Consider the following 27,553-nt stretch of genomic DNA (forward strand, 5'->3'; position numbering starts at 1 on the left):
TTTTTCTTGAACTTTTTGGATAATAGCCCTTTATGAGTTTTATGTTTTGCAAATATTTTCTCCCACTCTGTGGCTTGTCTTCTAATTCTCTTGGCATTGTCTTTTGTAGAGCAGAAGTTTTTAAATTTTTTTGGCCCCGGCATGTGGGATCTTAGTTCCACGACCAGGGATCAAACCTGTGCCCTCTGCAGTGGAAGCGTGGTGTCTTAACCACTGGACTGCCAGGAAAGTCCCAGGAGTTTATAATTTTAACCAAATCCAGTTTATCAATTATTTTTTTCATAAATTGTGCCTTTGTGTTGTATCTAAAAAGGTCATCTAAGTTTTCTTTGATTTATCTTTTTGGAGTTTTATAGTATTGCATTTTAAATTTAGGTCTGTGATCCACTTTGTATTAGCTTTTGTGAAGAGTGTAAGGCCTGTCTGAATTAATTTTTCCATGTGGATATTCATTTATTCCAGCACCATTTGTTGAAGACAATGTCTTTGCTCCATTAGTTTGCCTTTGCTCCTTTGTCAGTGATTCAGTAGACTATATTTATGGAGGTCTGTGTCTGCACTCTCTATTCTGTTCCATTGTTCTCTTCCATTGATCTGTTTGTCTATTCTTTTGCCAGTAGCACAGCGTCTTGCTTACTGTAGCTTTACAGTAAGTCTTGAGTCAGGGAATATCAACCCAGTATTATGTTGGCTATTCTGGGTTTTCTGCCCCTCCATTTAAACTTTAGAATCAGTTTGTCAATATCCATTAAATAACTTGATGGGATTTTGATTGTGATTGCATTGAATCTATTAGATCAGTTTAGGATGAACTGACATCTTGACAGATTGAATCTTCCTACCCTTATATGTGGAATATTTCTTCATTTATTTAGTTCTTTATTTATTATCAGAGTTTTACAGATTTCCTCATATAGATCTTGTATTTATTTTGTTAGATTTATACGTAAGTATTATTTTCTTGGGGTGCTAATGTAAATGGTATTGTATTTTTAATTTTAGATTATACTTGTCCATTGTTGGTATATGAGAAAGTAATTCACTATTACATGTTAACCTCATATCCTACAACTTTGCTGTATTGGCTTATTAGTTTCAGGAATTTTTTTCTAGATAATTTACATAGATGATCATGTCATCTGTGAACAAAGACAGTTTTATGTCTTCTTTACCAATCTGTATGCTTTTTGTTTTCTTGGCTTACTGCATTTAAGGACTTCCAGTGTGATGTTGAAATGGAGGGGTGAGAGGGAAATCTTTGTTTTGTACCTAATCTTAGTGGGAAAACATTGAGTTTCTCACTATTAAGTATGGTGTGTGTTGTAAGTTTTTCAAAGATATTCTTCATCAAATTGAGGTAGTTCTTCTTCTAGTTTACTGTGAGTTCTTATGGTGAAAGGGTGTTGGATTTTGTTACATGCATCTACTTATATGATTGTGATTTTTCATTCAGATCTGATTTTTAAACCTGGTTTTAAATATATAATCTCTCAGGCAAGTTACTTGTACTTGCCAACCTTAGTTTCCTGATAGGAACCATGTACATATGGGAACTTATAAGAAACAGTGAGCAGAAATAGGTTGTCTGCCTCATAGGTTGTGAGAATTATTTATGATAATGCATATCAAGTGTTTTCCTTAATGCCTGTCTGTAATAAACACTTCATAAATTGTGATTGTCAAATGGCATTGGCAAGATAGTAGAGGGATAGTAAACATAATAACAATAGAAAATAAGCCTTTGAAAAATAATGATGTTAGTTCAGCTGATGAGATTGGTTAATAAGGTAAAATGATGGGAATTTGACTGTAGATTGTGAGATAATTTGTCCCATGGACTGTATAGATAATATTTAGTACTTAAAATCACATTTTATTATTCTTAGATAATTTAAGATGAACAGTCATCTTTTTATAATGATTTCTGTCTTTTTGGAACAGATTCAAGATTTCTGGAAACTTACCACTGGTTTCTTTACGAATCTCAGATAAAAAACTGCAAGGGATATTGGAATTGATTGAAAGCATCCCAAAACCCCCACCTGCAGCTGAAGTAAATGTCCCTGTCAAACCATTTCAGGTAATGTATTTTCAAAATTAATGAAAGCACGAATTAAAAAAGAAAATTCCACAAACAGTATTTGTAACAGCCACAGAAATTTTGGGTAAAACAATTGAATTCTTTGTGAATAGACTTTTAAATTACATACTGAAAGACAGAATGATGAAATAGTAAAAGGTGTAAATAGTAAACAAAAGAATGAAATAATAAGTCTACCTTTCTTCACTTTTCCAGTCCCTCTCCTCAATGGTTAACTACTGCTTCTCTAGTTTTTTGAAAATGTTTATAGCATATACTAATACACACACATAGAAACATGCATGTCTCTGTGTGTATATGTATGTCTGTGTTTATATTCTTATGTTCCTAAAATTTTCATAAATAGGATCATTATACTTACGGTTTTGAATCGGTATTTTTTCCACCATTATTATCATATATGTTATGTACCTTAGAGCTATTTACCTATTAAGCACATACGGATCTGCCTTTTTCTTTTTTATGGTGATACAGTATTGAATTGTGTGAGTGTACCATCCTTTGCCTGATGTAATGGCATCTTCTTCTGATCAGTGTTCATATTGTTATGACTGTTTTTAGTTATTAAAAAAACCACTGCTTTGAACTTCCTCGTTACATGTATTTGAGTATATTTTTATCCATTGCATATATTTCTGGTAGTGGTATTGTTGAGTAAAATATGTGAATTTAATTTTTTTCAAAAATTTTTTATTGGAGTATAATTGCTTTACAATGTTTTGTTAGTTTCTGCTGTACAATGAAGTGAATCAGCTATGTGTATACGTCTATCCCCTCCCTCTTGGACCTCCCTTCCACCCCCACCCCCATCACACCTATCTAGGTCGCTGAGCTTCTATGCTTTATAGCATGTTCTCACTATCTGTTTTACGCATGGTAGTGTATATATGTCATTCCTAATCTCGCAATTCATTCTACCCTCTCCTTCCCGCATTGTGTCCCCATGTCCATTCCCTACATGTGCATCTCTATTCCTGCCCTGCAAATAGGTTCATCTGTACCATTTTTCTAGAGTCCATATATGTGCGTTAATATATTGTATTTGGTTTTTTCTTTCTGGCTTATTTCACTGTGTATAAGACTCTAGGTCCATCCACATCTCTACAGATGGGAACTCACTGTCAGTGGGAATGAAAATTGGTACAACCACTATGGAGAACACTATAGAGGTTCCTTAAAAAACTAAAAATAGAACTACTGTGTGACTCAGCAATCCCACTACTGGGCATATACCCTGAGAAAACCATAATTCAAAGGGACACATGTACCCCAATGTTTATTGCAGCACTGTTTACAGAGCCATGACCTGGAAACAACCAAAATGTGCATTTTATATTTCAATGAACTTTGCCAAATTTCCTTTCACAGTTGAGTACTAATATTTAGTCCCACCAACAGTAAATATTATTTCTCTGTTTCCCTATTCTCATTAGTCTTGAGTATTAACAAATGTTAAAACAATTCTATTAAATGAAAATTTTATCTTCTGGTTTTGGTTTACATTTCTTTATGAGTAAGATAGGACTTATTTTCCTAAATTTATTGGTTATTTGAATTTCTGCTTTTGAAAACTGCTGTTTATGTCTTTTGTTGGGTTATGGTTTTCCAATTAAGGAAATTATCATTGCTTGTTATTACAGATACTTTCCCCCCAATTTGTTTTTTTATTTGGTACATTTATTTTTGCCATGCTGAAGCTTTTACTTTTTGCATAGTCAAAATTACTAGATTTTTTCCTTCATGACTTCTGTGTTTTGTACCTCTAAAATATCCATTCATGTTTTTCTCTTTTTTAAATTCTACTTTCTCTTTTCTTGTTTAACTTTTCTTTTGAAATAATTTTAACCTTATAGAAATGTTGTAAAAATAGTGCAAAGAACATTTTTCCTCAAAGCATTTGAGAGTAAGTTGCTAACATGTTGTGCCACTACATTGAACACTTTAGTGTTTTACAATATTTTCTCATAGTCTGTTGCTGAGATTTTTATTTTCTTTTTAAAAAAGATATATATTTTTTTCTCTCGTCATCCATTTTATACACATCAGTGTGTACATGTCCATCCCAATCTTCCAGATCATCACACCACAACCCCCACCACCCCGCCACTTTACCCCCTTGGTGTCCATATGTTTGTTCTCTACATCTGTGTCTCAATTTCTGCTCTACAAACCGGTTCACCTGTACCATTATCTAGGTTCCATATATATGTGTTAATATACGATATTTGTTTTTCTCTTTCTAACTTACTTCACTCTGTATGACAGTCTCTAGATCCATCCACGTCTCTACAAATGACCCAATTTCATTCCCTTTTATGGCTGAGTAATATTCCATTGTATATATGTACCACATCTTCTTTATCCATTCGTCTGTTGATGGGCATTTAGGTTGCTTCCATGACCTGGCTATTGTAAATAGTGCTGCAATGAACATTGGGGTGCATGTGTCATTTTGAATTATGGTTTTCTCTGGGTATATGCCCAGTGGTGGGATTGCTGGGTCATATGGTAATTCTATTTTTCATTTTTTAAGGAACCTCCATAGTGGCTGTATCAATTTATATTCCCACCAATAGTGCAAAAGGGTTCCCTTTTCTCCACACCCTGTCCAGCATTTGTTGTTTGTAGATTTTCTGATGATGGGCATCCTAACTGGTGTGAGGTGATACCTCATTGTAGTTTTGATTTGCATTTCTCTAATGATTAGTGATGTTGAGCAACTTTTCATGTGCTTCTTGGCCATCTGTATGTCTTCTTTGGAGAAATGTCTATTTAGGTCTTCTGCCCATTTTTGGATTGGGTTGTCTGTTTTTTTAATATTGAGCTGCATGAGCTGTTTATATATTTTGGAGATTAATCCTTTGTCAGTTGCTTTGTTTGCAAATATTTTCTCCCATTCTGAGGGTTATCTTTACGTCTTCTTTCTGGTTTCCTTCGCTGTACAAAAGCTTTTAAGTTTCATTAGGTCCCATTTGTTTATTTTTGTTTTTATTTCCATTACTCTAGGAGGTGGATCAAAAAAGATCTTGCTGTGATTTATGTCAGAGAGTTCTTCCTATTTTTTCCTCTAAGAGTTTTACAGTGCCCGGTCTTACATTTACCTCTCTAATCCATTTTGAGTTTATTTTTGTGTATGGTGTTAGGGAGTTTTCTAATTTCATTCTTTTACATGTACCTGTCCAGTTTTCCTGGCACCACTTATTTAAGAGACTGTCTTTTCTCCACTGTATATCCTTGCCTCCCTTGTCATAGATTAGTTGACCATAGGTGCGTAGGTTTATCTCTGGGCTTTCTATCCTGTTCCATTGACCTATATTTCTGTTTTTGTGCCAGTACCATATTGTCTTGATTACCGTAGCTTTGTAGTATAGTCTAAAGTCAGGGAGTCTGATTCCTCCAGCTCTGTTTTTTTCCCTCAAGACTGCTTTGGCTATTCTGGGTCTTTTGTGTCTCCATACAAATTTTTAATATTTTTTGTTCTAGTTCTGTAAAAAATGCCATTGTTAATTTGATAGGGATTGCATTGAATCTGTAGATTGCTTTGGGTAGTATGGTCATTTTCACAGTTTTGAGTCTTCCAATCCAAGAACATGGTATATCTCTCCAACTCTTTGAATCATCTTTAATTTCTTTCATCAGTGTCTTATACTTTTCTGCATACAGGTCTTTTTTCTCCCTAGGTAGGTTTATTCCTAGGTATTTTATTCTTATTGTTGCAGTGGTAAATGGGAGTGTTTCCTTAATTTCTCTTTCAGATTTTTCATCATGAGTGTATAGGAATACAAGAGACTTCTGTGCATTAATTTTGTATACTGCAACTTTACCAAATTAATTGATTAGCTCTAGTAGTTTTCTGGTGGCATCTTTAGAATTCTCTATGTACAGTATCATGTCATCTGCAAACAGTGACAGTTTTACTTCTTCTTTTCTAATTTGTATTCCTTTTATTTCTTTTTCTCTGTCGTGGCTAGGACTTCCAAAACTATGTTGAATAATAGTGGTGAGAGTGGACATCCTTGTCTTCTTCCTGATCTTAGAGGAAATGCTTTCAGTTTTTCACCATTGAGAATGATGTTTGCTGTGGGTTTGTCATATATGGCCTTTATTATGTTGAAGTAAGATCCCTCTGTGCCCACTTTCTGGAGAGTTCTTAGCATAAATGGGTGTTGAATTTTGTCAAAAGCTTTTTCTGCATCTACTGAGATGATTGTATGGTTTTTATTCTTTGTTAGTATGGTGTATCACATTGACTGATTTGCCTATATTGAAGAATCCTTGCATCTCTGGGATAAATCCTACTTGATGATGGTGTATGATCCTTTTAATGTGTTGTTGGATTCTGTGTGCTAGTATTTGGTTGAGATTTTTTGCATCTATATTCATCAGTGATATTGGCCTGTAGTTTTCTTTTTTTGTAGTATCTTTGTCTGGTTTTGGTATCAGGGTGATAGTGGCCTCACAGATTGGGTTTGGGAGTGTTCCTTCCTCTGTGATTTTTTGGAAGAGTTTGAGAAGGATGGGTGTTAGCTCTTCTCTAAATGTTGGATAGAATTCACCTGTGAAGCCATCTGGTCCTGGACTTTTGTTTGTTGGAAGATTTTTAATCCCAGTTTCAATTTCATTACTTGTGATTGGTCTGTTCATATTTTCTGTTTCTTCCTGGTTCAGTCTTGGAAGGTTATACCTTTCTAAGAATTTGTCCATTTCTTCCAGGTTGTCCATTTTATTGGCATTGAGTTGCTCTTAGTAGTCTCTTAGGAAGGTTTGGATTTCTGCGGTGTCTGTTGTAACTTCTCCTTTTTCATTTCTAATTTTATTGATTTGAGTCCTTTCCCTCTTTTTCTTGATGAGTCTGGCTAGTGGTGTATCAATTTTGTTTTTCTTCTCAAAGAATCAAGCTTTTAGTTTTATTGATATTTGCTATTGTTTTCTTTGTTTCTTTTTCATTTATTTCTGCTCTGATATTTATGATTTCTTTCTTTCTGCTAACCTTGGGTTTTGTTTGTTCTTCTTTCTCTAGTTCCTTTAGGTGTAACGTTAGATTGTTAATTTGAGATTTTTTTCTTATTTTTTGAGGTAGGCTTGTATAGCTATAAACTTCCCCCTTAGAACTGCTTTTGCTGCATCCCCTAGGTTTTGGATCGTCGGGTTTTCATTGTCATTTGTCTCTATGTATTTTTTGATTTCCTCTTTCATATCTTCAGTGATCTCTTGGTTATTTAGTAATGTATTTTTTAGCCTCCTTGTGTTTGTGGTTTTTATGTTTTTTTCCCTGTAATTGATTTCTAATCTCATAGAGTTGTGGTCAGAAACGATGCTTGATATGATTTCAATTTTCTTAAATTTACTGAGGCTTGATTTGTGACCCAAGATGTGATCTATCCTGGAGAATGTTCCGTGCACACTTGAGAAGAAAGTGTAATCTGCTGTTTTTTGATGGAATATCCTATAAATATCAAATAAATCCATCTGGTCTATTGTGTCATTTAAAGCTTGTGTTTTCGTATTAATTCTGTTTGGATGATCTGTCCATTGTAAGTGAGGTGTTAAAGTTCCCCACTATTATTGTGTTACTGTTGATTTCCTCTTTTAGAGCTGTTAGGCGTTGCCTTATGTATTGAGGTGGTCCTATGTTGAGTGCATATATATTTATAATTGTTATATCTTCTTGGATTGATCCCTTGATCATTATGTAGTGCCGTTCCTTGTCTCTTGTAACATTCTTTATTTTAAAGTCTATTTTATCTGATATGAGTATTGCTACTGCAGCTTTCTTTTGTGTTCCATTTGCATGGAATATCTTTTTCCATCGCCTCACTTTCAGTCTGTATGTGTCCTAGGTCTGAAGTGGGTCTCTTGTAGACAGCATATATATGGGTCTTGTTTTTGTATCCATTCAGCAAGCCTGTGTGTTTTGGTTGGAGCATTTAATCCATTCACGTTTAAGGTAATTATCGATATGTATGTTCCTATTACCACTTTCTTAATTGTTTTGGGTTTGTTTTTGTAGGTCCTTTTCTTCTCTTGTGTTTCCCACTTAGAGAAGTTCCTTTAGCATTTGTTGTAGCGCTGGTTTGGTGGTGCTGAATTCTCTTAGCTTTTTCCTTGTGTGTAAGGCTTTTGATTTCTTTGTCGAATCTGAATGAGATCCTTGCTGGGTAGAGTAATCTTGGTTGTAGGTTCTTCCCTTTCATCACTTTAAGTATATCATGCCACTCCCTTCTGGCTTGTAGAGATTCTGCTGAGAAATCAGCTGTTAACCTTATGGGAGTTCCCTTGTATGTTATTTGTCATTTTTCCCTTGCTGCTTTCAGTAATTTTTCTTTGTCTTTATTTTTTGCCAATTTGATTGCCATGTGTCTCGGCGTGTTTCTCTTTGGGTTTATACTGCCTGGGACTCTCTGTAATTCCTGGACTTGGGTGGCTATTTCCTTTCCCATGTTAGGGAAGTTTTTGACTATAATCTCCTCATATATTTTCTCGGGTCCTTTCTCTCTTCTTGTGGGACCCTATAATGTGAATGTTGTTGCATTTAATGTTGTCCCAGAGGTCTCTTAGGCTGTCTTCATTTCTTTTCATTCTTTTTTCTTTATTCTGTTTTGCAGCAGTGAATTCCACCATTGTGTCTTCCAGGTCACTTATCCGTTCTTCTGCCTCAGTTATTCTGCTATTGATTCCTTCTAGTGTATTTTTCTTTTCAGTTATTGTATTGTTCATCTCTGTTTGTTTGTTCTTTACTTCCTCTACGTCTTTGTTAAACATTTCTTGCATCTTCTTGACCTTTGCCTCCATTCTTTTTCCGAGGTCCTGGATTATCTTCACTATGAGTATTCTGAATTCTCTTTCTGCAAGATTGCCTATCTCGATTTCATTTAGTTGTTTTTCTGGGGCATTATCTTGTTCCTTCATCTGGTACATAGCCCTCTGTGTTTTCATCTTGTGTCTCTTTGTGTGAATGTGGTTTTTGTTCCGCAGGCTGCAGGATTGTAGTTCTTGCTTCTGCTGTGATTTTTATTTTCTTAACAGTCTCTTTGAAGAGCAGAGGTTTTACGTTTTGACCAGCTTATCAGTATTTTCTCGTAGGGATGAAGCTTTTTAAGTCATATCTCTGAAATCTTTGCCAAACGCGAAGTCAGAAAGATTTTCTCCTGTGTTTGATTCTAGAAATTTTGTAGTTTTAGGTTTTATATTAAGTTCTGTCAAACAGTTTGTGTTAATTTTTTTAAATGGTGTACCTGATGAGTGATCTTTCTATCTTTACATTTGTAATACTGTCTGTTTCTGTTTCACTTGTTGAAAAGACTTTCCTTCTCCGTTGAGTTGAGTCTGTTTCTGACTGTTCTTCTCCAAAGATTTTTGCGTCTCTTCCTTTGATCTGTGTCTATCCTTTCACTGATACCATACCATTTTATTTCTATATACATGGTCAGTCTTTATTTAATCCTCTTCTTCAAGATGTTAAGGAGAATTTCTGTGACAGTCTTGAGTCTGCTTCTCCCACCAGCTTTATGCTATGCTGAGAGCACCTCTAAGTCCTTTTGGGCTTACTGTATATTGCCTTTTATACTTTTATTTATTTATTTTTCTTCTTAAGCTTTCTTTACATTTTAGAAAAAGTACTGTGTAACTGTTTATTTCTCCCTTAGTTATCAGCAGTGCCTGAGAGGACTCTTCCTCTCTGGGCTTAATCTCTCCTATATATCAAGAGAGTCTCAGGCACATGATCTGTACTAGATCATGTTCCTTTTTAAAATCAAATGCATATATAAAAATACGCAGAGAATAACTATTTAATATGTCTCCTTATACTGAGTATCTATTATGTGCCAGGCCACACATTTGGCAAAGGATTTTTCTCTAATGGTATCTATTGTTTATATACTCTAGATTTTTGCATATTTTATCTTTAATCCTTATCACAATCCAGCAAGTTAGATGTTAGAGTCATTATTTTGCCCAGGAAGCAGACTCTTAAGGAGGTTAAATATTATGCCTAAGATCATGTAGCTTGTAAATAGCTTACTGAGCCAAATTTGAATTCAGGTTTCTTTTTTTTTTTCCTCCCTTTTTAAAACAAATCTATAGCTGATGTTCTTCCTGCTTTTATCCTGATGGTTTCTGTATAGATGACTGCCTCATCTGAAGGTGCTCTGCTTTTTCTTTTTTCCAAGTTTCCTAAGAAAGTTCAGTACAAAACAGTAGATCTTAAGTAAAAGTTTTGATTTAATTTGAATGGTTTTACAGGTCAGATGGGAAAAATTTTTTTAAACAAAGAATTGCCCCTACATGAATGCTTGTTTGGCTTGTCTCAAAAACAACGTTTCAGACACAAACTTTTAACCCCTGAATATCTTTTCAATCTGGATGTTCTTTTTCACTTTCTGCAATAGATATTTTAAAACAATTTTATTTCAGCTTTATTGAGGTATAATTCACAAATAAAATCGTAAAGCATTTAACATGTACACTGTGGTGATTTGATATATGTATACATTGTGAAAGGATTTCCCCTATCTAGTTAACAAACACATCCCAATACCTTACGTAGTTATCTTTTTTGTTTGTTTGTTTGTTTTGGTGTGAACATTTCACCATTTCATTTGACGAGCAAATTTCAATTACACGACATAATGTTGTCAACTGTAGTCACTGTTTTACACTAGATCCTGAGACCTTATTTATCTTATAGCTGAAAGTTTGTACCCTTTTACCAACTTCTCCCTATATTCCCCACCATCCTCCAGCCTCTGGAAACCATGTTTCTACTCTCTGTTTCTATGAGTTTGACTTTCTTTGTCTTTTAGATTCCACATGTAAGTGATTCCATGCAGTATTTGTTTTTCTCAGTCCAGCTTATTTTGCTTAGCATAGTGCTCTCAAGGTCCACCTATGTTGTCACAAATGGCAGGATTTCCTTCTCTACAATGGCTGAACGATATTCCATTGTATACCTATACCACATCATTATCCATTCATCTGTTTGATGGACACTTAAGTTGTTTCCACATCTTGGCTATTGTGAATAACGCTGTATTGTACATGGGAGTGCAGATATCTATTCAATATCCCGTTTTCATTTCTTTGGGATAAACTAGGGATGTGAGATTGCTGGTTCATATGGTAGTTTCTAGTTTTAATTATTTTGTGGAACCTCCATACTGTTTTCCATAGTGGCTGCACCAGTTTACACTCCCAGCAATGGTGCATAAGAGTTCCCTTCTTTCCACATCCTCGCCATTGCTTGTTATCTCTTATCTTTTTGGTGATAGCCATTTGATGATAGGTGTAAGGTGATACCTCCTTGTGGTTTTGATTTGCATTTCTCTGAAAACTAGTTAGTTGAGTTCCTTTTCATGTAATTGTTGGCCATCTGTATGTCTTCATTGGAAAAATATGTGTTCTGCCTGTTTTTAATTGGATGATTATTATCATTATTATTATTTTGCTGAGTTGTGTGAGTTCTTCATGGATTTGGGATATTAACCCTTTATCACATATAGGATGTGCAAATATTTTCTCCCATTCTGTATGTTACCTCTTCATTTTTGGTTGATGGTTTCCTTTCCTGTGCAGAAGCTTTTTTTTTTTTTTGTGGTACGTGGACCTCTCACTCTTGTGGCCTCTCCCATTGCGGAGCACAGGCTCTGGACGCGCAGGCTTAGCGGCCACAGCTCACGGGCCCAGCTGCTCCGCAGCATGTGGGATCTTCCCGAACCGGGGCACAAACCTGTGTCCCCTGCATTGGCAGGCGGACTCTCAACCACTGCGCCACCAGGGAAGCCCTGTGCAGAAGCTTTTAATTAATTCATTAATTAATTTATTTATTTGTTTTTAAAATTTTTGTTGAAGTATAGTTGATTTACAATGTTGTGTTAATTTCTGCTGTACAGCAGAGTGGTTGAGTTATACATACATATATTCTTTTTTATATTCTTTTCCATTATGGTTTACCACAGTATATTGCATACAGTTCCCAGTAGGACCTTGTTGTTTATCCATCCTATATATAATAGTTTGCGTCTGCTAATCCCAAACTCTCAACCTTTCCCTCCCCCACCTCCTCCCCCTTGGCAACCACAAATCTATTCTCTATATCTGTGAGTTTGATTTGTTTCATAGATATGTTCATTTGTGTCATATTTTAGATTCCACATATGTGATATCATATGATATTTGTCTTTCTCTGACTTAGTTTACTTGGTATGATCATTTCTTGGTCCATCCATATTGCTGCAAATGGCATTATTTCATTCTTTTTTATGGCTGAGTAATATTCCATTGTATATATATCCACATCTTCTTTATCCATTCATATGTCAATGGACATTTAAGTTGTTTTCATATCTTGGCTGTTGTAAACAGTGCTTTTGTGAACATAGGGGTGCCTGTATCTTCTCAAATTATAGTTTTGGCTGGGTATATGCCCAAGAGTGAGATTGCTGGATCCTATGATAACTCTATTTTTGGTTTTTTGAGGAACCTTCATACTGTTTTCCATAGTGGCTGCACCAATTTGCATTCCCACCAACAGATTTTTAGCTCGATGTAGGCCTTTTTGTTCATTTTTGCTTTTATTGCCTTTTCTTTTGGTGTCAAATCAAAAAAATCATCTCCAAAACCTGTGTCATGGAGCTTACCACCTATGTTTTCTTCCAAGAGTTTTATAGTTTCAGGTCTTACATTCACATCTTTAATCCATTATGAGTTAATTTCTGTTTATGGTGTAAGGTAGTAGTCCATTTTCATTCTTCTGATATGGCTGTTCAGTTTTACCAGCACCATTTATTGAAGAGACTATCCTTTCCTCAATGTATATTCCTGGCTCCTTTGTCAAAAATTAAGTGATCATAGGTGTGTGGGTTTATTTCTGGGCTCTCTATCTCGTTCCACTGACGTCTGTGTCTATTTTTATGCCAGTACCATACTATCTTGATTAGTATAGCTTTGTAACATAGTTAGAAATCAGAGAGCATGATGCCTCCAACTTTCTTCTTTCCCAAGTTTGCTTTGGCTGTTTGGGGTCTCTTGTGGTTCCATACAAACTTTAGGATTGTTTTTTCTATTTCTGTGAAAAAGTCATTGGAATATTGGTGGGAATTGCATTGAATCTGCATGTTGCTTTGGGTAGTATGGACATTTTCATAGTATTAATTATTCCAATCCATGAGCACTGACTATCTTTCCGTGTATTTGTGTCCTCTTCAGTTTCTTTCATTAGTGTCCTATAGTTTTCAGTGTACAGGTCGTTCACTTCCTTGGTTAAGTTTATTTCTAGGTTTTTTTGGGTTTTTTGTTTGTTTGTTTTGTTTTGTTTTGCGATATGTGGGCCTGTCACTGTTGTGGCCTCTCCCGTTGTGGAGCGCAGGCTCCAGACGCACAGGCCCAGTGTCCATGGCTCACGGGCCCAGCCGCTCTGCGGTATGTGGGATCTTCCCGGACCGGGGCACGAACCCATGTCCCCTGCATCGGCAGGCAGACTCTCAACCACTGCGCCACCAGGGAAGCCCTATTTCTAGGTATTTTATTCTTTTTGATACAATTGTAAAGGGTAAGTCTTTTGTAACCAGGTAGGACGTGACCTCCAATTTGTTTGCTTTTCTAAAATGGTTTTGACTAATTTTTTGCATTCTCTGTAACTTTATGAATCACCTCTTCAATTTTTATAAGAAAATTCTGTTGGGATTTTGATTGGGATTATATTATCAATTTGGGGAGAATTGACATTTTAACTATTGAATTTTTCAGTTCACTAACATGATGTATCTCTTCATTTATTTAGGTCTTTTAAAGTTTTTTATCTTTGTTTTGTAGTTTAAGCATACTTTTGCTACACATATTCTGCTATTGTTATGGACTGACTTGTGTCCTCCCGAAGTCCATATGTTGAAAGCTTAATGACTGTATATGGAGATGGGGCCTTTAAAGGAGTGATTAACTTAATATGAGGCCGTTAGAATAGGCCCTTATCCAGTCTGACTGGCTTCTTTATAAATAGGAAATTTGGACACAGAAAAAGACACGAGGAATGCACACACACAAAGGAGAGACCATGTGAGGGCAGAGCAAAAAGGTGGATATCTGCAAGCCTATGTGAGAGCCTCAGTCATGTCAGCACCTTTTATTTTGGACTTTTTAGCCTCTAGAACTGTGAGAAAATAAATTTCTGTTGTTTAAGCCTCCCAGTCTGTGGTCTTTTGTTATGACAGCCCTAGCAAATCAATACAGATTTTGGTACCAGAAAGTGAGGAATTGCTGTAACATATTTAAATATGTGGTAGTGGTTTTAGAATTGGATAGTGGGTAGAGGCTGGAAGAATTTTGAGGCAAGGTGATCGTTGTTATAAAGTAGCAAAGAATTTGACTGAAATACTTTCTAATATTTTGTGGCAGGTAGGTCTTATAAGTGATGAACATGGATATTTAATTGAGGAGATTTCTAAACAGAATGTTGAAGACACGGTCTTGTTTTTTCTAATTGCTAATAGTAAAATGGGAAAGGAGGGATACATTTTGAAGAAGAAATTGTTAAGCAAAAAGGAACCAGAACTTACAGATTTGGAAAATGCTCAGCCTATGCATATTGCAAAAAATGAGAAAGTGTGTTAACAGAGAGAACAGCAGGGTGTTACTGGACAAGCATTTGATAAAAAGACTAAGGTTGTGACTCATAGATTCAATCCATCATCTCAGCAGAAGTCAGGAATAGAGATGGGATTTCTGATCTTTTACATTAAAACATATAAAACTAAAATATAAATTTAAAAATGGAAAAATCTGACCTTTGGACCATAAAATGGTCTGTCTTGGTGAATATTCCACGTGCATTTGAAAAGAATGTATTTTGTTGTTTCTGGGTTAAGTGTTCTATAAATGTCACTTAGTATAATTAGACTGGTAGTGTTGTTTCGGTCTTCTGTATCTTATTGATTTACTGTTTGTCAGTTAATGAGAGAGGAATATTGATGTCTCCAATTATAGTTGTGGATTTTTCCAGTTGCCTTTCATTTTTGCCAGTTTCTACTTTATGTATTTTAAAGCTTTTTTTGTTGAGTATGTATGTGTTTAGGATTGTTACTTTGCCTTGCTAATCCTTTTTTACTTTGTAATAGCTCTTACTATTCTTAGTGATATTCCTTTTTCTGAAGTCTACTGTATCTGATATTAATATAGTCACTCTGGCTTTCTTTTTTCTTTCTGTAGAATTCTATTTTCTAATTGTTTAAAATTTTAAATTGAGGTAAAATTCACATAACTATCAAAGTGTGCAATTCAATCGAATTTTGTTTTATTCACAATGATGTGTGACCTAATACTAAAACATTTCCATCATCCTAAAGAAAACCCTGCCTCTGTTAAGTAATTATTCTCTATTCACCCTCCACTCCACAAGCCCCTAGCATCCACCAGTCTGCTTTATTTTTTTCTGTGGATTTACATATTCTGGTTACTTCATATCAGTAGATTTATAAAATATGTAAACTTTTGTGTCTTGCTTCTTTCACTTAGCATGATCTTTTTGAGGTTCATTTGTCTTGTAGCATGTGTCAGTGTTTCATTCCTGTATATATATACACACACACATATAAATATATAATGGACTATTTTATATGGATATAAACATATAAAATGGAATATACACATGTAAAATGTGGCATATATGTGACATAAATGCCACCTTTTATTTATACATTCATGCATTGATGGACATTTGGATTTTTTTCACCTTTTACCTATGACGAATAGTATTGCTATGGACATTTGTGTGTATTTGTTTGCATCCTTGTTTTATGCTCTTTTGGATATATATATGTAGGAGTGTAATTGCAGGGTCATGTGATAATTCTATGTTTAATGTAAAACTACCAGACTGAAGGAACCACTAAATTGTTCTCCACAGCAGCTGTATAATTTTACATTACCACTAGCAATGTATGAGTGTTCCGGTTTATCAATATCCTCACCTGCAGTTGTTATTTTTCCTTTTTTGATTATAGCCATCCTAGTGGGTGTAAAGGGATATTGAATTGTGGTTCTGATTTGCATTTCACTAACAACTGATAATGTTGAGCATCTTTTCAGATGCTTGCTGGCCACTTTTTAAAAATCTTCCTCGGTGAAATGTTTTTTCCAGTCCTTTGTCCGTATTTCAGTTGGATTGTTTTCCTTTTGTTGTTGAGTTATAAGTTCTTTATTCTGGATAATCACTGTTATCAGATATATGATTTGCTTAGATTTTCTTTCATTCCGTGGGTTGCCATTTCCCTTTCTTTTTCTTTTTTTATATTTATTTATTTTTATTTTGGCTGCTCTGGGTCTTTGTTGCGGCACGCGGGATGTTTTAGTTGCTGCATGTGGGCTCTTAGTTGCGACATACATGTGGGATCTAGTTCCCCGACCAGGGATTGAACCTGGGCCCCCTGCACTGGGAGTGCGGAGTCTTATCCACTGGACCACCAGGGAAGTCCCTGCCATTTCCCTTTCTTGATAATATCCTTTGATGTATAAGAGTTTTTAATTTTGAAGTCAATTTATCTGTTTTTTTCTTTTGTTGCTTGGTGTCATATTTAAGAATCTATTTCCAAATTCAAGATCATATAGTTTTCTCCTCCTTTTCTTCTATAATTTCATGCTTTTAGCTCTTATATTTAAGTTGTTGATCCATTTTGAGTTAATTATTGTATACAGTGTGAGGTACAGTACCAAACATTCTTTTCATGTTGAAATGTCAACTATGTTATAACAAATGTCTCTGCGTCATTTGTTAAAGAGACTCTTCTTTCTTCATTGAGTGGACTTGGCACCATTATCAAAAATCATTTGGTCTTAGTTGTATAGATTTATATCTGTACTCTCGGTTCTATTCCATTAGTCAGTGAATATGTCAATATGCCAGTAACACAGTGTTTCAGTTACTGCAGCTTTGTACTAAGTTTTGATATTGGTAGATGTGAATCCTCTGATTTTGTCCTATATCATGATTGCTGTAGTTATTCAGGCACCTGTAATTTCATATGAATTTGTGGATTGGCTTTTCCATTTCTGCAAAAAAAAATGCAATTGGCATTTTGTTTGAGATCACACTGAATTTGTAGATCACTTTGATTAGTGTTTCCATGTTAAAAATATTGTCTCCAAGTCCATTAACACAGGATGTCTTTCCATTCACTGACATCTTTGATATTTTTAGAAATTTGTTGTAATTTTCAGTGTGCAAGTTTTTCAGTTCTTTGCTGTATATTTTTCCTAGATAATTTATTCTTTTTGATGCTGTTATAAATGGAATTATTTCCTAAATTTCCATTTTCGTTCATTGCTGGTACATCAAAACAACAGATTTGTATGTTAATCTGGTACCCTGTGACTTTGCTGAATTAATTTTTTAGTGTTAGAAGTTTTTGTGGATTCTCTGGGATTTTCTCTATTTAGTATCATGTCATCTGAGAATAGATATAGTTTAATTTCTTTTCAATTTGGAAACCATTTTTACTTCTCCTTACGTAATTGCTCTGGCTAGAACTTCAGTAAATATGGGATAGCATTAATGAAAGAGAGAATCCTTGCCTTTTTTCCAGATCTTAGTGGGAAAGCTTTCAGTTTTTCACCACTGAGTATGATATTAGCTTGGAGGTGTCCATAAATGCTCATTACCATGTTGGGGAAGTTCTCTTCTACATGTATATTTTTCTGTGTTTTTATCATGAAATGGTGGTGAATTTTGTCAAATGTTTTTTCTGCCTCAGTTGAGATATCATCTGGGCTTTTGTCTTTCACTCTATTAATGTGGTGTTTTATAGTAATTTTTTTTAATGTTGAGTTACCTTTGATTTCCTAGAATAGATTCCATTTGGTTCTGGTATAATAACGCTTTTAATAGGCTTTTGGATTGGGTTACTAGTATTTTGTTAAGGATTTTTGCATCTATATTCATAAGTTATATTATTCTATAACTTTTTGTGTGGTGTATTTGCTTGGCTTTGTTATCAGGCCTAAGACACTGGGTTAGGGATGTTCTCTTCCATTTACTTGAAAAGGAAGGTTTTAATTCTTCTTTAAATGGTGGTAAACTTTGCCACTGAAGCCTTATGACCTTTCTTGGTAGAGTTTTGGTTACTGATTCAATCTCTTGTTATAAGTCTGTTCAGAGTTTGTTTTTGAGTCAGTTTATGTAATTCATGTCTTTCTAGGAATTTGTCTATTTCATCTAGGTTATCCAATTTGTGGGCCTACGATTTTTCATAGTATTCTTTACAGTCCTTTTTATTTCTGTAAATTTGGCTGCAGTGACTTCAATTTGATTTCTGATTTTAGTTACTTATGTCTTTTCTTTTTGTCTCAGTCTAGCTGAAGGTTTGTCAGTTTTGTTGATTTTGTCAAGAGCCAAGTTTTGATTTTGTTAATTCTGTTGCTTTTCTCTTCACTATTTCATTTATCTGCTCTAATCTTTATATTTCTTTACCTTTGCTAGCTTTTTGTTTAGGTTGATCATTTTCTAGCTCCTTGAAGTATAAAGTGAAGTTATTGATTTGAAATCTGTCTTCTGGTTTTTTGGGGTTTTTTTGCGGTACGCGGGCCTCTCACTGTTGTGGCCTCTCCCGTTGCGGAGCACAGGCTCCGGACGCGCAGGCTCAGCGGCCATGGCTCACAGGCCCACCCACTCCGCGGCGTGTGGGATCTTCCTGGACCGGGGCACGAACCCGTGTCCCCTGCATCGGCAGGCAGACTCTCAACCACTGCGCCACCAGGGAAGCCCTGTCTTCTGTTTTAATGTTTGCTTTTATAGCAGTAAATTTCCCTCTGAGCACTGATTTCAAAGTATCTCATATTTTTTCATATGATGTCTTTTCATCTTCCTTTATCTCAAAGTATTTGTATATTTTCTTGCTATTTCTTCCTTGATCCATTGATTTTTTTAAGTTTTCTTTAATTTCTGTATATTTGTGAATTTTCCACTTTCCCTTCTGTTGTTGATTTCTAGCTTTAATTGTGGTTGGAGAAGACACTTCATATGATTTCACTCTTTAAAAAATTTTTGACACTTGTTTTGTGGCCTGACACATGGTCAACCCTGGAAAATGTTCTACATGTACTTAGGAAGAATGTGTATTCTGCTGTTGTTGGCTGGATTGTTCTGTGTATGTCTGTTATGTCTAGTTGGTGTATGGTGTTGTTCAAGATCTATATTTATTGATTGATCCTCTGACTAGATATTCTATTCTTTATTGAAAGTGGGCATAATTGAAGTTTCCAGCTATTATTGTGGAACTTTCTATTTCTCCTGTTTTGTCATTGATTTGTCAGCATATTTTGGGACTCTACTTTTTGGTGTATATATGTTTATAATTGTTATATCTTCCTAATGAATTATCCCTTTTGTTATATATGATGACCTTTTTGTCTTTTGTTACAATTTTTTTTAACGTCTTTGGTAGAAATTAGTATAACCACCTCTGTTGTGATTACTGTTTTCATAGAATATCCTTTTCCATCCTGTCACTGTATTTGGATCTAAAAGGAGTCTCTTGTAGACAGCATATAGTTGGGTCACATTTTCTCTTATCCATTTTGCCTTTTGATTGGATGGTTCAGTCCATTGACATTTAAAGTAATTACTGATTATGAAAGGCGTACTTCTGCCATTTTTCTATTTGTTTTCTGTGTATCTTTTACTTTTTGTGTTACATTTTCTCTGTTAATACCTTTCTTATTGCTTAGTTGATTTTTTTGGAGTGAATCATTTTGAATCCTTTCTAATTTCTTTGTATATACTTTTATTTCTCTTTATTTTTTTAAGATTTTTTTTTTTGATGTGGACCATTTTTTAAACTCTTTATTGAATTTGTTACAATATTGCTTCTGTTTTCTGTTTTGGTTTTTTGGCCACAAGGCATGTGGGATCTTAGCTCCCTGACCAGGGATCAAACCCACACCCCCTGCATTTGGAAGGCAAAGTCTTAACCACTGGACCACCAGGGAAGTCCCAGTATATGCTTTCAGTTATATATTTTTTATGATTACTATGTCAGTTACATTTAACATTCTGGATTTATAAAATTGTGTTTTGGATTGATACCAACTTAACCTCAGTAGCACACAAAAACTCTTTTCTGGGACTTCCCTGGCAGTCCAGTGGTTAAGACTTCGCCTTCCAATGCAAGGGGTGCAGGTTTGATCCCTAGTCGGGGAGCTAAGATCTCACGTGCCTTGTGTCCAAAAAACCAAAACATAAAACAGAAGCAATGTTGTAACAAATTCAGTAAAGACTAAAAAAATGGCCCACATCAAAAAAACAAAACAGGAAACAAACAAAAATTAAGAAAAAAAAACCTTTTCTAGTACAGCTCTGTATTCCCCCATTAAGGTGGTTTTGTCAAAAGTTGCATCTTGTACATTGTGTGCTCAGTAATGTCGTTATGATTATTTTTATATGTTTTTCTTTAAAGTGTACAGGAAATAGAGTGGTTTTGAAACAAAAATACAATACCTCATTTATTTACCCATGTATTTATCTTTACTGGAGATTTCTTTTCCTTTATATAGCTTTGAGTTACTATCTAGTGTTCTTTTCCTTCAACCTAAAGGACTCTGGCGTTTCTTGTTGGGCAAGTATTGTGGTGACACACTCCTTCTGCTGTTGTTTGTCTGGAAATATCTTAATTTTTCTTTCATTATGAAAGACAGTTTTACCAGACATACAAATCTTGGTTGACTTTTCTTTCAGCATGTTAAATATGACTTTCCATTACCTTTTGACCTTCATGGTTTCTGCTGAGCAGTTAGCTGTTAATTTATTGATGAGTCCTAATATGTGGCAACTTGCTTCTCTTGCTTTCATTTTTCTTACTCTGTCTTTCAACTGTTTGATTATAATATGTTTTGGTGTTGATCTCTTTGAGTGTATGTTACTTTGAGTTCATTGAATTTGGATTTTTTAGATTCATGTCTTTCATCAAATTTCGGGACATTTTTGGCTGTTTTTTTCAAATAGTCTTTCTGGTCCTTTCTCTTTCTGGTCTTTTGCTGGGATTCACATAATGCATATATTGACTCACTTTGTGGTGTCCCACAGGTCCCTTAGGTTGTGTTCACTTTTCTTTATCTTTTTTTTTTAAAATAATTTTGACTGATCTGTCTTCATGTTCACTGATTGTTCTGCTAGCTCAACTCTGCTATTGAAATTCTCTAATGAATTTTTCTTTCAGTTATTTTACTTTTCAGGTCTGGAATTTGTTTGATTTCTTTTTATAATTTCTACCTCTTTATTGATATTTTCCATTTGTTATGACGTTATTTGCCTGGTTTCCTTTAGCTCTTTCTCAGTGGTTCTTTTTAGCTCTCTGAGCACATTTAAGACAGTTTATTTAAAGTTTCTGGATTTTTTTTTTTTTTTGCAGTAAATCTAATGTGTGTGCTTATTCCTGCACTATTTCTGCTAATTTACTGTGTGCATGGGCCACACTTCATTTCTTTGCATGTGTTATTCTGCTGTTGTAACCAGATAGACAAATTATGAGAAAATACAGACCTATATATTCATTAACATAGATTCTAAAATACTTAGCAAATATTACAATCAAATAGTATGATATTTTAAAAACATAATACACTAAAATACCAAATGCATTTATCCCAGGGCAGCAAAAATGGTTCACCAATCAATGTTATTAAGCACATTTCATTGAATAAAGGCTAACAAATGTGTGATTATCTCAATAGAAAAGGAAAAAACATTGACAAAATCCAACAACCTTTCATGATAAAACTCCTAACAAACTGGGAATATAAGGAAACCCCATCAATGTAGGAAAAACCCATAGCTAATATCATGTTTAATTTGAAAAAGACTGAATGCTTTCCCTGTAATATCAATAGTGCAAGAATGCCTTTCTTTCTTTTTTTTTTTACTACTTCTATTCAAATTCATACTGAAGGTTCTAGCTTCTGCAGTAACTCAAGAAAAATAAAGACAGGATGGAAATGAAAATGTAAAACTATCTTTATTTGCAGGTGACACAATCATTTATGCAGAAAGTCCTAAGGAATGTAGAAAAATACCACTAGTAATAGTGAATTTGTCAAGGTTGCAGGTTATGTCATCAATGTAAATAATAAGCTGTTTCTAAAAATGAAATTAAGAAAAATGTTCCATTCATAATACAACTAAAAAGAGTTAAGTACTTAAGAAAAATTTAACAAAAGAAATACAAGTCATTTATATCTAAAACTACAGAACTTTTCTGAAAATAATTGATCATGACCTAAGTAAGTGGAGTGATATACATAGTTAAGGATTGGAGGACTGACTGTATTAAAGTGATAGTTCTTTCAAAACTGTATAGATTTCTCACAACCCCAATCAAAATACCAAATTTTTCTTCTGGAATTTAACAAGCTTATCATAATATATATATGGAAATGCAAAGGACATATATTAGCCAAAAAAATTTTGAATAAGAATAAGAATAACACTGGAGGATTTCTAATTCTTGATTTCAAGGCTTATTTTATAGCTACTTTATTCAAGAAAGAGTTGTATTGGCATAAGAATAGACATAAAATAACTGAAGTAGAACAGAATCCAGAAATAAATTCACAATATAGTATATGGTTAATATGTACTTTATTTCTTACAAAGGTGCCAGTGCAACTAAGTGGGGGTAGGATAGTCTTTTCAACAATGGTTCTAAAATAATTAGATTTCCATGTGGGGAAAAAAGTGAACATCAATCTGTACTATATACCATACATGGAATTTAACTTAAAATGGAACATAGACTTAAATGTAAATGGCCAAAGGTATAAAGTTTCTTTAACAAAAAACATAGGAGAAAATCTTTGAACTCTTGTGGTGGGTAAAGATATCTTGGGATAAAAAAGCACAAATACAGAAGAAAAAAAATAAATTACACTTCACGGAAATTAAAAATTTCTGCCTTTTGAAAGACATTGTTAATAATGAAAAAAGTTAGCTATCCAACTGGGAAAAATACTTGGAACACATACAACTTACAGAAGACTTTATCCAAAATTTACAAGGAGACCAAGAATCCAGTAAGAAATGACAAACAGACGTATGAGAAGGTGTTCAATTTTATTACTCATCAGGAAGATACAAAACAAAATCATTTTTTAAATGAATGCCATTGTAAAAACTTTCAGAACATTAAAAATTGAAATTGGGGCAGCATAGTTGTTACTTTTTGGAGGTATGCCTGATGATTGAGGAGCATGAGGGAGGCTTCTGAGTTGCTGGTAATGTTCTGTTCCTGGATCTGGATTTTGGGTGCATGGGTGTGTTTTCTTTTTGAAATTTAGTTTTATTTATACTTACAGTTCTGTACTCAGATGTAGTAGGTTATATTTCAATAAAAATGTTTCTCCCAAATGAATAGGATTCAGAGAAGGACAAACACAACCCATGAGCCTATGACATGATGTGTAACTATTATATGTTTGTGAAATTCTAATTAAAACTAGGGTTAAAATGCCAGTGAGATTGGCAACATTTAAAACGTCTGAAAGCTTTAAGTATTAATGAGGAAATGGAGCCATAAAAACTCTGATCTGCTGATATCATGTAATGCCTTGTAAACACTTGTGAAAACAAGTGTAGTACTTACTAAGGTGTAGTACTTACTAAGGTGACCATATGAAATTCCACTCTTTGATATATGCACCATAGAAAATCTTGCATTTGAACACCTATGTTCAAGGATTCTTATAGTGGCAATGTGAATAAAAGCAAAAATCTGTAAACAACACAAATATTTACCAACAGTGTAATGGACAAATAAGTAGTGGTTTATTCATCAATGTATAGCAGTGAGAATGAGTAAACTATCAATATGGATAAAATTTAAAGAATATTTTGTTGAAGAAGAACATCACAGGAAAATGTATGCAGTGTTATTGCTTTTTTCTAAGTTTAGAAAGGAACACGTTAAACAGTGTATTACTTAGAGAATCAGTCATAGGCGGTTAAAAACAAGCAAATAAAATAAAAGTAAATCAATTTTAGGGAATATGATCAAGAAAGGAGCACATAAGATGCTTCTAGGTAAGGGTATGATACTATTTTGTTTCTTGGCCTGGATGGAAGATTCACGGATGTCTTTTATTATTATGATTTTCAACTGCATTATATGTGTTTTGTATGCTGTATTTTCCAGAACAGTAAAAAAGTAAATTTACTAAAATATCTTTAAAAAGTTAAAAATGAAACTGCAAGCTCCCCAACTACAGAGGCTTTAAATTTTGAGGCTTTTGGTTGTTTCTCATAGATGCCCTAGAGGTGGCTTCCCTTATTTAGTAAGATGTTAAGATACATCTAAGATCTCTTATGCAAAGTCTGTCAACAAGGAAATGATTATAACAGTTCTGCAATTTATATTTAGCCTTTAAATTGTAAAAGCACTTCTTTAAGTCTACATTTTATAAATTAACTTTCTAATTCAGGCTGGATTTTTTTCCAGTTAATTCAGATTGAGGGGTGTGTGTGTGTGTGTGTGTGTGTGTGTGTGTGTGTGTGTGTGTGTTAGAATTGTCTTAGAACTTATAATAAAAGTCTGTATGCTAACTGACAGTGAATTAACTTTTCTTCCAGATTCAAAGATCCACTTCTTTGGGAACATCACAGATTTCACAGAAAAAGTTTCCTCTTTTGGAAATTCCATGTGTTGAAGATGGTAAAATGAAACTAATTTAGGAAATTTTCCTTGTTATAAATATATTATGAAAAAAATTCATTTTGAGACCACATAAAAAATTTCAGGCAATAGCAGATATTTGCATATTATCCACAAAATTTCACTAAAATTCCTTTAAAACAGTATAATTTGGATGTTCCTTAAAGTTGCTTTTGCAGTGGGATTTTTTTTTGGTATATAAAAGTTGAACCCCATAATCACAAGGACCACTAGCAAGTTAATCATCTTTATCCTTTGTGATCTAAGAGACCCCATGAAACTTAGTGTCTAATTTATAATGTGTTACTTAGCTTTTGGAGACCTTCATTATAGTAATTTTTTTTTTTTTAATTTTTACACTTCCTTTTTTGTTATTAAAGGGAAAAAATCAAGCCTCAATACCTACATTAACATATGAAAACTGGTAAATACTTTGTTATGAAATACATGCTTTTTTGGCCACATTAGAAAGAAAAATAAATGTATTTTTCTATTTTTAAAACTTTAAAAATTGTAAATGTTAAATAACAGAAATTGCCATGTTGATCCTCAGTTTTCTAGAGAATGTTCCTTTCTGTGTAGTGACCAGGGTGGGTGGGGAGGGGGAGGAAATGTTATCTGTGAGATCATCTACCCTAAAATTCAATTTTATGTTCTTAGGGATATACTTAGATGATTTTAGTTTCCTTTAAACCTTCTTTTAATGGTTTTACTAGATTTTGGGTCCATTTAAATAGCACGTTGTAGAAATTTACTATCATATATATATTCCTGTATAGTCATACATATGTGAAGTAGTGTTTGATCTTAGTTTCTCCATTCAAACTTTAGGGCCTGCCTTCTACTTTTAATATTGCAGGGTTTGTAACTAAGTCCTGTTTACCTGTTTCCAGGTAGAGTGAGCATATTAGTGTGTTCCTTTGAGTATTCATCATGTATGTAATAATTGGCATTGGCATTTGCTATGAAATTTTCTTTAGCAGTTTTTAGTATCATGATTTTAAAGATGATGTTCATTAAGCTAAAGATTGTATTTTGTAATTTTCCATACATTTTTTGCTAAGAATGTTATTTTTTCACATGTAATCTCTATATTCTTTTCTATTTATTTTAAACCTTACATTCAATTTTTTGAAATAGTGTTTTAGTGTTCATATTTATTTCAGAAAAATTATTAGAATGTTATTATTAAATCAGTCATTTTGATTATTGACTTAAATGTTCTATGGTATTTAGACTCAGATGAGGAGTTTTTTGATGCCCCATGTAGTCCCTTGGAAGAGCCTCTTCAACCTCCATCTAAAGTTAAAAGTCCTCAACAAATAAAGCTTCAAAAGCCAGATTGTTCAAAAAATATGATTGAGTATAAAATAAGATTTGAAGTGCCAGAGGTATGCATTGTATATACTATGGTAAAATTAATATGGCTTATTTAAATTGTCGGTCATCTCTACTATTCACAGCTCATTTATATAGTCTCATTACTAATAGACAGTGTTGTTTTCATCCTATTTAAACTCAATCCAGATGTTACTTTGTGGTTCTCCCTCCCCTTTCTTTGAAGATTAATTTCCTTAATCAATAATTAAAGGTTTGGCCACCCTCACCTTTTGAGAGGGACCACATTCTGCCTGTGGAATGTGTATCTCTCTAAATAAATCCGCTTTCACTTTAAAAAAAAGAATTAAGAGTTTAGATGTATTGTTGTTATTCAGTATATATTTATTGAAAATAATTTGCACAATGTGTGTATTATGTATGTGTGTGTATAAAATCTCTCCTAAATTTAAATGCATGTCATTTATACCACATGTATACCTCACATATCCATATATAGCCACCATCCACATAAACAATTTTTTTGTTTTAGGTAGTCGTTTTTTCTTTCTCTTCCAGGTTTTGATTCAATTCTGTCACCTTGTTGGAGATTGTGAACTACCTGTGGTAGAGATTAATGTCTTGGGATTGGGCACAGTCATTGAGCTTAGAACATTTGATTTGAAAGCAAATGCCTTTTTGAAAGAGGTCTGCTTAAAATGCCCAGAATATTTTGGTAAGAATCTCTTTTTTAAAAAACTAAATTAATTAATTTTACTGTTTAATTACCTTCTGGAGATAAATTCTCTAGGTGTTTAGTCAGTACATTTGATAAGATATTATCAAAGAAATGTGTTAGTCTTCAACTTTCATAATATACTTTGGAATCTAAGGCGTAGACTAGAGAGAAAATGAAGATAATTTTTCTCATTAAGGAAAATGGTTTAATTTTAAGTCTACTTAACTGAATACTAAAATACTGAATAAGTTTCCAATTGATACTGTAACAATTTACCACAAATTAAAGTTCTGTATATCAGATGTCTGACACAAGTCTCAGTGTGAAAAAATCAAGCTGTCAACAGGACTTCTTTTTTGGAGGCTGTAGGGGAATATCTATTTTCTTGCTCACTCAGGTGTTGGCAGAATTTAGTTTTATATGGTTTAAGTCTGTTTTCTTGCTGCCTGTAAGGTGAGGATTGGCCTTAGCTCCTACAGGCCTCTCTAGGTCCTTGCACAATTTTTTTTTTATATCCCAGAACCATTATGGGGTGTTAGATCCTTCTCATGCTGTGATCTCTCTAACCTTTTCTTCCACTCTAAAAAACTAAGGTAATTAGATTTGGTGCATCTGGACAATTGAGGATAATTTCCCCTTAACCTTAATCATCTCTGTAATGTTACATTTACCATATGAAATAATATATTCTCAGGTTAAGGGGGATTAGAGCAT

General features: G+C 34.0%; 1 protein-coding gene across 3 annotated transcripts in view; it reads left to right on the plus strand.

Moving 5' to 3' along the window:
- The window catches only part of VPS13A (vacuolar protein sorting 13 homolog A), a 259,057-nt gene that overhangs the window by 78,527 nt on the left and 152,977 nt on the right, over positions 1 to 27,553 (plus strand). For all 3 annotated transcript variants that reach the window (XM_082614126.1, XM_082614124.1, XM_082614125.1), the window contains exons 23-26: positions 1,942 to 2,080; positions 24,702 to 24,783; positions 26,020 to 26,174; positions 26,680 to 26,836. In XM_082614126.1, the coding sequence (XP_082470252.1) occupies positions 1,942 to 2,080; positions 24,702 to 24,783; positions 26,020 to 26,174; positions 26,680 to 26,836 (533 nt within the window). The remainder of the gene's footprint in view (positions 1 to 1,941; positions 2,081 to 24,701; positions 24,784 to 26,019; positions 26,175 to 26,679; positions 26,837 to 27,553) is intronic.

This window comes from Mesoplodon mirus (assembly GCF_964341445.2).
Source record: "Mesoplodon mirus genome assembly, chromosome: 1".
NCBI classification, from domain to species: domain Eukaryota; kingdom Metazoa; phylum Chordata; class Mammalia; order Artiodactyla; family Ziphiidae; genus Mesoplodon; species Mesoplodon mirus.